This window comes from Piliocolobus tephrosceles, chromosome 13 (assembly GCF_002776525.5).
Source record: "Piliocolobus tephrosceles isolate RC106 chromosome 13, ASM277652v3, whole genome shotgun sequence".
In the NCBI taxonomy this organism is placed as follows: Eukaryota; Metazoa; Chordata; class Mammalia; order Primates; family Cercopithecidae; genus Piliocolobus; species Piliocolobus tephrosceles.
In genome coordinates this window covers 58,664,977-58,676,623 of record NC_045446.1, presented here as the reverse complement: position 1 = coordinate 58,676,623, position 11,647 = coordinate 58,664,977, and the positions used below count along the sequence as shown (strand labels likewise).

At 46.1% G+C, this 11,647-nt stretch overlaps 1 protein-coding gene across 1 annotated transcript; it reads left to right on the top strand.

The window, feature by feature from the left end:
* Positions 1–2,880: 2,880 nt before the first annotated feature.
* On the top strand, positions 2,881–8,304 carry CNGA4 (cyclic nucleotide gated channel subunit alpha 4). The gene is made up of 6 exons (XM_023189838.2): positions 2,881–3,054; positions 3,170–3,271; positions 3,469–3,575; positions 3,852–4,497; positions 5,221–5,570; positions 7,774–8,304. Exons 1-6 carry the CDS (start codon positions 2,993–2,995, stop codon positions 8,232–8,234), a joined length of 1,728 nt encoding a protein of 575 aa, XP_023045606.1. The 5' UTR covers positions 2,881–2,992; the 3' UTR covers positions 8,235–8,304.
* Positions 8,305–11,647: the final 3,343 nt, after the last annotated feature.

The window sequence follows — 11,647 nt, the reverse complement described above, 5'->3', positions numbered from 1 at the left end:
GGGCGCCTGTAGTCCCAGCTACTCGGGAGGCTGAGGCAGGAGAATGGCGTAAACCCGGGAGGCAGAGCTTGCAGTGAGCTGAGATCCGGCCACTGCACTCCAGCCCGGGCGACAGAGCGAGACTCCGTCTCAAAAAAAAAAAAAAAAAAAAAAAAAGAATTTTATACATAGATTGATAGTGAGGGGGACTTTGCAAAAGACCAAACAAGCTGATAAGGCCCAAACTAGAGTAGCAAAAATGCAGAGAAGTAGACATGTGGACTTCTAGAAGGTAGATCACCATGGTTTGATGATTGGGTGGATAGAAGAGGAAAATAAGAGGAAGAATCAAAAACTAATGCTTAATTTACATAAATTCAAAAACAGGTAAAACTAAACTGTGATATTAGAATTCAGGTAGTGATTATTCTTGGAAAAACATTGACTGAAAGGGGCAGAGTGGGGCTCCTGAGGCACTGGTGATGTTCTGTTTCTTGACCTGAGTGCTTGGTTATATGGGTGTGTTCACTTTGTGAAAATGTATTAAGCTATACACTTAAGGATTATACACCTTTCTCCGTGTTTATTCTGGTTACTATGCTCTGTGACAAACCAACCCAAACTTAGTGTCATAAAAACAATAGCCATTTTACTATGTGCACAAATTCTGGGAATTTGGACGAGATGCAACAGGAATGGCTTGTCTCTATTCCATGATATCTGGGGCCTTATCTGTAAAGCTTGAACATCTAGGGGTGATTTGAGGCTGGTGACTGGAAGCATCTGGAGGCTTCTTCAGTCACACATCTAATTCCTGGGCTGGGATAACGAAAAAGCAGAAGTCAGTGGGGGAACTGTCAAACAGAACTTCTCACAATATGATGGGTAGGTTCCAAGAGGGAACATCCTGAGAGAGAGCTACCAGACAAGAAGCATTCCAAGAGAACCAGAGGGAAGCTGCATGGCCTTTTATGATCTGGCCTTAGAAGTCATACAACATCACTCCTGCTATACTCTATTGGTTGAAACTATCACAAGGGATTGGTGTCAAAGAATTTGTGAACATTTTTTTTTAACTGCCACAATGTTGTACAGTAATAATAATAAATGCTGTCATAGGTTTTTTTGCTGAAAGGGCATAGATAGGAATTCTAGAAGAAAAAGTGAAGGAAGATAATGAGCTCAGTTATAGACCCAATGGGTTGAAGGTGACTGCGGGATATCCAAGTAGGAACATCCAGTGACCAGTTAGTCATATAGAAAACTGTAGCTCAGGGAGAGTTCTCGGGAGCCACTATATGGGAAAGGAAGTCCTGTGGGTGACTGACATCAACCAGACAGCGTTAGGAGGATGGCAAAAGTGGAAAGCCTAGAACAGAATCCAAGAAAAAAAAAAAAACCATCATAGAAGGAATAGACAGAGGAGCTTATGAAAGACACTAAAAAGAAATAAATAGAATACCAAGACATTATGGCATCACAAAGGATTTTATTCATTTTGTTGCATTATTTTGAATACTGTCTTTTTATTTTAACAAGCGTAATACTTTTCAAAAAGAAATTAAGAAGCCATGGGAAAAGAGAGTTTTACAAAAATTAATTAGGGACCACAGATTTTTCTTCTAAGAAACACTCCAAAAACACAAACCTGATTTTATCACTGAACTGTGCAAAACTCTTCACAGGTTCTCTATTGCCATTAGGTAAAATCCAAGCTTTATAACATGGCTGACAGAACTCTTCCTGAGCTGGCCTCTGTCTATCATTCAACCTCATCTCTCACTGCTACCCACTAGGCCCTCTAAAAAAAGCCAATTGATGTTTGCCCAGTCACCCATGCTTTTTGATATCTCTATACATTTGCCCACTTTGTGCACTCTGCCTCTAGTGCTCTTTACCCTCCCATCTCTGTACCCAACTCCTATTCATCCTGTAGAACCCAGGCTCTGTAGGGACACTTCATGGATACTATAGTAACCTTCTGTGTATCCACCTAACAGAGTACTCATCAGTAGCCTGGCAATGACTGCTGCTGTTTAATTACCTAATGTGTAATTACCTGCTGGCCTGACTATTTCACCTAGCAGACTGTGAGCTTCTGGAGAGGTGAGAGTGTGTCTTATTCATCTCCAATTCCTAGTACTTAGCACAATATTGGCCTGGCACACAGAACACCTACCTATGGGTGTTATGATTTTGATTTGTTGAGTGAGAAAGATGATAGTAGTGAAAGGAACATCAGGTTGAGGGAGAACTTATAGGGTTTTGTTTGTTTTGATGTAGGAGATATTTAAGCAGGTTCACAAAAAGAGAAAAGTTGAAAGATTGGGGACCATAAAACACATGGAATAGTTGGTAGGATCAGGTACTAGAAGTAACAAGAAGGAAATGAACACAAAAGCACCATAGGATGGCCCCATCGCACTATCTATGATAGTGGTGTGATGGGGGAAGATGTAGGTGGAGGTAGATATGGGTGGGATGTAGATTACAAAAATAGAGCTCACTTCTCGTGTGAGAGGATCTCTTTGTCCCTGGAGAATAGTTTAGCACCTGACATAGATGAGCCATTCAGTAATAATTGTTAAATAAATAAATAGTGAAGCCCAAACAGAGAATGTACAAAGATAAAACAGAGTGTTTGATCCTACACTTAAACTCAGGTCTTCTGACCCAGAGGACACCTATGTGGCTCAGTTGCTGTGGAAAGAGGGAAGGAGGAAAACAGAGACAAGACCCAGGCTTCCCTCTGAGGCATGCACCCCCACCTTCTCCAGGGATCTTATTAGAGGTGTTTAGCTGGGCAGGCAGAGTGCTAGAGCTAGACTGTCTCCACCCCTTCAGTAGCGCTAGCTCTGGCTGTGTTGCTAAGAGCCTCAAAGACAAAGAAGTCACAGCAGGAGCCCAAGGGCAGCCTCCTTCAGGCAGTCAGGCACTAGCCCCCAACTCCCGAAGTCCCCTACAGGCAGAGAGGGTGTGGGCATCTCACACTCCAGCACCAGACCACAGAACTATGAGCCAGGACACCAAAGTGAAGACAACAGAGTCCAGTCCCCCAGCCCCATCCAAGACCAGGTGAGAAGTCCTGGTCCCTTGTGTGGGATCTCTCCTCATTCCTCTTAGTACCCCAGTCACAACTACAGCTTTGAATACCTGGTGAATAAATGAAGCAAGACTTTCCTTCTTACAGGAAGTCGCTGCCTGTCCTGGACCCATCTGGGGATTACTACTACTGGTGGCTGAACACAATGGTCTTCCCAGTCATGTATAACCTCATCATCCTCGTGTGCAGGTGTGGCAGGGGTGCTAAGGGAGGGGCTGGAAGCCAAAAAGAGGACTAAAGAGAGGCCAAGGAGAAGGGCAGACCCTTGGTGGGGCAGGGAGGAGCAGCAACTCCCATGGGAGGGCCTGAGACAGAGGGTTGAGGGCCTTAGGGAGACGCCTCACACACAGAGGGTGCCCTTGATCCAATCATGCTTAACCCTGCAGAGCCTGCTTCCCCGACTTGCAGCACGGTTATCTGGTGGCCTGGTTGGTGCTGGACTACACGAGTGACCTGCTGTACCTACTAGACATTGTGGTGCGCTTCCACACAGGTCAGTGAGCTTCTAGGAATGACCCTTTGTTCCACCTTCCCTTCCTAAAGATAGCCACTTAAGAAATAACAAGAAAGGCATCCCCCGCCATGCTAGCACCTTCGCGTGCCTCTAGGCCTGAGAGCATCCCAGTGCTCACCCCAGAAACCCCAGAGCAGAGTTATGCCCGGCTCCACCCTGTCCTTCAGGCAGTCTCCCTGGCCTGCCCTGGGCAGCTCATGCTCAGTCCAAGCTTGACAACAGCAGGTCCCCTTCCTACCCGCCACCTCTCCCCAGGATTCTTGGAACAGGGCATCCTGGTGGTGGACAAGGGTAGGATCTTGAGTCGCTACGTTCGCACCTGGAGTTTCTTGTTGGACCTGGCTTCCCTGATGCCCACAGACGTGGTCTACCTGCGGCTGGGCCCGCACACACCCACCCTGAGGCTGAACCGCTTTCTCCACGCGCCCCGCCTCTTCGAGGCCTTCGACCGCACGGAGACCCGCACAGCTTACCCAAATGCCTTTCGCATTGCCAAACTGATGCTTTACATTTTTGTCGTCATCCATTGGAACAGTTGCCTATACTTTGCCCTATCCCGGTATCTGGGCTTCGGGCGTGACGCATGGGTGTACCCGGACCCCGCGCAGCCTGGCTTTGAGCGCCTGTGGCGCCAGTACCTCTACAGCTTTTACTTCTCCACCCTAATCCTGACTACAGTGGGCGATACACCGCCGCCAGCCCGGGAGGAGGAGTACCTCTTCATGGTGGGCGACTTCCTGCTGGCCGTCATGGGTTTCGCCACCATCATGGGTAGCATGAGTTCTGTCATCTACAACATGAACACTGCAGATGCAGCTTTCTACCCAGATCATGGGCTGGTGAAGAAGTACATGAAGCTGCAGCATGTCAACCGCAAGCTGGAGCGGCGAGTTATTGACTGGTGAGAATGTGGGGTTCCAGACCAGGACAGGGACCAGTGTATGTGATGGAACCTGAGGGAGGTGACTGGGTACTTAGTGCCTGGTGAGCCAGGCAAGGTAATCAAAATGTAGCATTCAGCCGTGGGTTTGCTGGGTGGGGCTTGGAAAGAGGAAACTTCTTTCAACTGAGGGAATCAGGACTTGGGGGAGGGGGTGCGTAAGAGACTGAAAGGGAGAGGAGCTCATACCCAAAAAAGGATAATATGGAGACCATGGAATGGGAACTGCCACTGCCTGGTAGGGCTCAGAAGGCTCTGGAAGGAATGGGTGAAGCAGGGCAATCCCCCTGAGAATGGTCAGCAACAAGATCATTGACTACCTATGGTGATCCATACTGTGGACTGAACAAAAGGAAGTGTCACAAAGTTGGGGAAGGAGAGCAGAGGATCTCCAGAGAGGAGGGGGACCTTGGTGGCTGAGGTAGCTAAGGGTAGGGGTGGAACAATACATCACTGATTGGTGAGTAGGGTAGAGCCTGACAGGAGAAGGTGAAGGGTTATGCAAAGTGGTAGAGGTGTCTATGCCCTGGAAAACAGATGATCCAACTGTCAGGTACTCCCACGATCCCTGTTAGATCTCAGTATGGTGAGATTCTTGGCTGGAGCTGAGCTGAGCCCTGATGGAAGGGGTGGAGGCAGACACATAAAGGGCTGGTAAGGAAATGGCACTGTCCTTACTCTCAGGTATCAGCACCTGCAGATCAACAAGAAGATAACCAATGAAATAGCCATCTTACAGCACTTGCCTGAGCGGCTGCGGGCAGAAGTGGCTGTGTCTGTGCACCTGTCTACTCTGAGCCAGGTGCAGATCTTTCAGAACTGTGAGGCCAGCCTGCTGGAGGAGCTGGTGCTGAAGCTGCAGCCCCAGACCTACTCACCAGGCGAGTATGTATGTCGCAAAGGGGACATTGGCCGAGAGATGTACATCGTCCGAGAGGGTCAACTGGCCGTGGTGGCAGATGATGGTATCACACAGTATGCTGTGCTCGGTGCAGGGCTCTACTTTGGGGAGATCAGCATCATCAACATCAAAGGTGGGTATCCCAGTATTTGTTCCAGGGACAAGGACAGGGTGGGGGAGGGGGGAACAGCAGAGCCCAGTGCTGGGACCAGATAGTACTTCAGGCCTAAACTTCTGATTGAGGAAACCTCGCCCTTCTCTGAGTCACTAGATGGCTCAAGAGAAAAACAACACATAGAGGATCCATTCCCTGAGAAGCTGAGCCAAGACCAGTGAATAGGGTGGGTTCGTGGAAGAGAGAGTAGACTTGCTCTGTGGATATTCACCTGAAGCACCAATAGACTAGTGAACAGTGATAGAGATAATAATAATAACTAGTGAACAGTGATAGAGATAATAATAGAGATAAAAATAAGCAGCTAATATTTATTACCTGCTTACTGCATGCCCTGTTCTAAGTGCTTCACATGATATTAACTCATTAAATTCCTGCAACAGTTCTATAAGATAAGTACTATTCTTATCCCAATTTTAAAGATAAGGAAATCAAACTCAGTGAAGTTGGGTAATTTGCCCAAGGTTTCACAGGTATACACATGTGGGATGAGTGGAAAGAACAACCTTTTTACAGACAAGTGGAAAGAGAAATGTAGAAAGAGAAGAAGTTCCCGTTTACTGACCATCACCTCTAGGCCAAGCCAGGTACTACCTACTGGCTTACTTCTTCCTCTCATCAGCCCTGTGCAGTAGGAATTGTTATGCCTAATCACAGGTATTAGGCATGAGGTCGTGCAAGCAGGAAATCCTACAAATGGGGTGAGCACACTGTCACAGACTGAGAGGCTGGATGTGCTCTGGCTCTCTCAGCATAAGAATTCTACCCTCAGGGATTCTGAAAGCCTCACATCTGTCCTCCAATGATCCCCTCAGGCTCCACATCCTGTATGTGGTAAGATGCTGTCTGTTTGACTTTGGATAAGTCATTTCCCTTTTTAGGCCTCAGTTTAATCACCTATCCAATGAGGATAATAATAAAAACCCAAAGAGTTACTTGTGAGAATAAATGAGCTATGTGAGTGAGACATCCAGTGCAATGCTTGGCATACAGCAAGTGTTCAACAAATAGTAGCTCCCTTTCCCTTGTCCAAGGTCCTTCTAGCTCTAAGACTTTGCAATATTCAGCCTCACCTATATCCCCACCCATTCTCCACCAACATCTTTCTAAACTGCAGAGGATATCACACAGCTCCCTGTTTAAAATATTTCAGTAGTTTCCTACTGCCCTCAGCATAAGGCCTGAACTTCATGTCATGGCTTATGAGACCCGGTGTGACCTAGATGTCCCCTCTCTTTACTCTCCCCACACTCTGCACTTCTCCCACTCTGAGCTGCTTACTATTTTATGCATCCAACTGACTCTTTTCTACCCACTTCCCTCTGTTCCTGCTCCTCCCTCTGGCTAGATTGCCCTACCCCGACTTGTCCTCCTCCCCCTAGTTACTTCCTACTCAGTTCAGTTGTATTAGACTGTTCTTGCATTTCTATAAAGAAATATCTGAAACTAGATAATTTATAAAGAAAAGAGGTTTAATTGACTCACAGTTCTGCAGGATTTACCATGCAGGAAGCATGGTGCTGACATTTGCTCAGTTTCTAGGGAGGCTTCAAGAAGCTTATAATTGTGGCAGAAGGCAAAGGGGGAGCAGGCATGTCACATGGTGAGAGCAGGAGCAAGGGTTGGTGGAGGTGCCAACCAAACAACCAAAACAACCAGATCTCGTGACTCACTATCTCAAGGATAGCATCAAGCCATGAAGGATCTGCCCCCATAATCCAATCACCTCCCACCAGGTCCCACCTCCAACATTGGGGATTACATTTCACATGAGATTGGGGCTGGGACAAATATTCAAATTATATCTTAGGACATCCCTTCCTCCAGACTTCCCTAAATTCCTTGCCTTATAGTTTGGTAGGGGTTCTTTGCCTCCCTTCCCACAACACCTGATGAATATGTCTGCACTGCACCAGTCATACTGTTATGTAACTATTCCAGTGTAAGTGTATCTCCTCTAGACTGTGAATTATTTGAGGCAGGTCACTGATACCCACCCAGCACAGAGCCTGGTCCCCAGTATTTTACTAAATGAAAGAATTAATGAGGCAGAAGGAGAGGCTCAGAAGCACAAATATGGAGGTGAAGGCCCTGGTTCAGGAGTGAAATGCCACCTCCTCACCCTCCTGCTAACTATCCTCCATCTGCCCATGGGCCACAGGGAACATGTCTGGGAACCGCCGCACAGCCAACATCAAGAGCATAGGTTATTCAGACCTATTCTGTCTGAGCAAGGAGGACCTGCGGGAGGTGCTGAGCGAGTACCCACAGGCACAGACCATCATGGAAGAGAAGGGACGTGAGATCCTGCTGAAAATGAACAAGTTGGACATGAATGCTGAGGCAGCTGAGATCGCCCTGCAGGAGGCCACAGAGTCCCGGCTACGAGGCCTAGACCAGCAGCTGGATGATCTACAGACGAAGTTTGCTCGCCTCCTGGCTGAGCTGGAGTCCAGCGCACTTAAGATTGCTTACCGCGTTGAGCGGCTGGAGTGGCAGACTCGAGAGTGGCCGATGCCTGAGGACCTGGCTGAGGCTGATGACGAGGGCGAGCCTGGGGAGGGAACTTCCAAAGATGAAGAGGGCAGGGCCACGCAGGAGGGACCCCCAGGTCCAGAGTGACCCCATACCTATCCCCAGCATTCCCACCTCCTAGTGAATCCAGAGTTGTAGTAAAGCCTAACTGCTGCAACTCTGTCATCCTGTCTGTGGGATCGCAGACACAGGAGCAAATTGGTCTGTAGATGCCCAGCTAGAGACATAGGAGTATAGTGCACATTCAGCCTCCACTTACCAATACATACACACACACAGTTGCTCATAGACCTGTTGGCCCCAAGACTGTGCATTCCATCTAAAATGCTCTGGAATTTCCATTCTCAGAGCACACAGCACACATGCTTTCTCACAAGCACTGATGTATCTTACACCCACATAATATATACACATTCAGTCATGCACCTCCTAAACACATATATGCTGGCAGTCATACACCAATAGACACAGATGCCCTTCACAGGTGTGCACACACTTGTGAAAACACAAAAGCACACCCTGAGCCCTCTAGGTCTAAGATGTCTTTTGAATGCTTCCAATATGGGCGATTCACAAGTATACCCTGAAAGTTGCACTTCAATAAAGTATTTGCCTCCTCCCTAAGCATTTATGGGGCTGTAAAGAAAAGGCAAAGTCAATGGTGGGCCAGGATGGATTCTGTCTGAATTCTGAAGTCTGAAGCCTGAATTCTGAGTCTCAGAGGTGATGAGCATGAACTGTGTAGTATCTAGTGGGTTAGAGTCAGAGGTGAGGTACCTTAAGAATAGAGAATCAATATTCAGCTTAGGCAAAGCAGGCTTTCACATCACACTGCTGTAACAGTGCCCATGCACACTGGCCTTTGCATCCCATACCAGAGCATATGTTCTCGATTTATAAGCTCTGAGAGGTTTCATCTAGTTAAATAGGCCAGAGCAGATACTTCTTCTTTTTCTTCCCTCTGGCCAGCCCTGGAGCCTAGATCCAGGGCTTCCCTGTGTTCAGGGCTGATTCCAAGAGGAGAATAGTTCCATTCTCCCAACAGAAAGAGGGTGAATAGTTCCAACAGGACCATTCACCTGGCCCAGCCCTACCATGACAGTTGTTGGAACTGGTGTTGGTGCTGGTGGAAATCCAGCCCTTCTTCTTTGCACAGTATTCCAAAATATAGAGGAGAGTAGAGACTAGGTTCGGTGGAATATTACGGTCAGAGGCAATTAGAGATGAGGGTGTTGGGAATTTTGGAGTTAACTCTGGTATACTTGGAAGGAGGTCTGTACTTGGGGCAGGAAAGGTATCATAGGGTCTATGGGGAGGAGTCTGAAGTTACGTCTGAACCAGATTCACCCTGAGTCACCATTGCAGCTCCTCCAGGGCCTGGCCAGTCTTGAGGTCTGAGCTGTGCCAGGTGGTAGTTTAAAATGTATCCAGGATTTAACCTATAGATATAACTGAGTGATATGTCTGTACTCTCAGGAGAGATTATGAGGGTAATCACCTCTAAATCATATTAAAATAAAATCATAAATAAAATATATATATATTAAAATATATAGTTTTTTGTGATATGTCTTCTGCACGAAATATAAGATCCACAAGGCCAACACTGGGTTTTCCTCGTTCATCTCTGTGTCCCCAGGGATGTGCCTGATATCTAGTAAGTACCCAAATATATGTTTGGTAAGAAGAGAGAGTTGAAGCAGACAGAGGATAAATGTTGGAGGAAGATGTGTGTCAATTTCTTGAGAGGTTTTTCTGTCATCTCTGCCCTCCTATCATCTTGAACTAGAATGGATGGGTACATCGTAAAGGCCATTTGGGTGGCATCTGATGGATTTAAGGAGTTGAGAACAAGTTTTTCACTGACATATTACAATGTGCACACCTGTCCCCACTGAAGGCTCTCTTAGAACAGTTGGCCTCTGCCACGCCATCTAATTCTGGTCTATAGCACTAGCAGGGTGATAACTGGTTATCTGGCATTTTATGGTGGCAGAAACAAAACTCTCAAAGGGCCAGCTATCCATTTTGCTCTGCCTCTGCTATTCCAGGATGAGGAGATCAGAATCTCCATGGTGGAGCCACTGTATCTTTTTTTTTTTTTTATACTTTAAGTTCTAGGGTACATGTGCATAACGTGCAGGTTTGTTACATATGTATACCTGTGCCACCGTATCTTAAGACACCTTGAATAGCATCAGTTGCTTTCTGAGGTCCTCTAGTTGTGGAATTGGTTTTTTCACCCTGTTGAAGACAATATTTGGACAATTTGGGGCAGGCTGAGTAGAATTAGGTCAGGAGGTACAGAAGTGAACACAATTTTAAGTTCCTGGAATAACTAAGAAATAAAATAAATTCTTTTAGTCCAAAGAATATTAACTAAGGTGTATCAAGCACTAGGCTATACACTTATAAATGTGGCCAAAAATTTTATTAAAATTTTCATTTGGATTTTGTTGATTTTATCCCTCCTCCCATCATAAGAAAGGACCTAAATCTTTGTCCTTGAAAAGTTAAAGCTTTTTGAATTACAGGATCAGGAACAGAAATTAACAGAAACTTTTTGCTAGAGATTTGGTGGGGGTCTTGGGGTTTTCTTTGTTTTGTTTTGTTTTGTTTTTGAGATAGGTCTCACTCTGTTGCTCAGGCTGTAGTGCAGTGGTGCCATCTTGGCTCATTGCAACCTCTACCTCCCTGGCTCAAGCAATCCTCCCACAACAGCCTCCCAAGTGGCTGGGACCACAGGTGTGCACGCCTGATTAATTTTTGTATTTTTTGCAGAGATAGGGTTTTGCCATGTTGCCTAGGCTGGTCTCAAACTCCTGGACTCAAGAGATCTGCCTGACTCTGCTTCTCAATGTGCTGGGATTAGAGGTGTGGGCCACCACGCTCAGCCAAGATTTTGTTTTTGAAAAATAGGGCTCCTAGGATTTCACAAATGATGTAGTTACAGGTAAATTGTATCCAGTTGTCTGTGAGAGCTTAAGAAGAGTTTAAGAAGCAGAAGTTTCTTCTGTGGAGGGGAGATTCCCTAAGACAAGGGAAAGGAATGAGATTCTTGAGAGTATTTTTGGTGGTGGTGTTGTTTTGTTTTGTTGTGGGGTTTTTTTGTTTGTTTGTTGTGTGTGTGTGTGTGTGTGTGTGTGTTTTGTTTGTTTGTTTGTTTTTTGTTTTTTTTTTTTTTTTTGCTGTTATAACATATTACCACAAATTTAGCAGCTTAAAACAACACCCATTTATTCTCATAGTTCTGTAAGTTAGAAAGTGTCAGTCAACTAGACCTCTGTTCGGGGCCTCCCAACGCTGAAATCAAGGTTTCAGTTGGACTAGGCTGTTACCTGGAGACTGTAGGAAAGAATCTGCCTCCAAGTTCATTCAAGTTGTTAGCAGAATTCCATTGACTGTAGGACAAAGATCTCTGATTCCTTGACACATGGCCCCTTCATCTTCAAGTCAACCAAGGCATATTAAATCTTCCTCATTCTTCAATTTCCCCCTCT

Excerpts from the sequence above, each read along its gene's own strand:
- CNGA4 (XM_023189838.2), top strand. The coding sequence starts at position 2,993 with ATGAGCCAGGACACCAAAGTGAAGACAACAGAGTCCAGTCCCCCAGCC. Across the intron at positions 3,576-3,851 it reads TGTGGTGCGCTTCCACACAG|GATTCTTGGAACAGGGCATC; the intron begins GTCAGTGAGCTT and ends ACCTCTCCCCAG. Across the intron at positions 4,498-5,220 it reads GAGCGGCGAGTTATTGACTG|GTATCAGCACCTGCAGATCA; the intron begins GTGAGAATGTGG and ends CCTTACTCTCAG.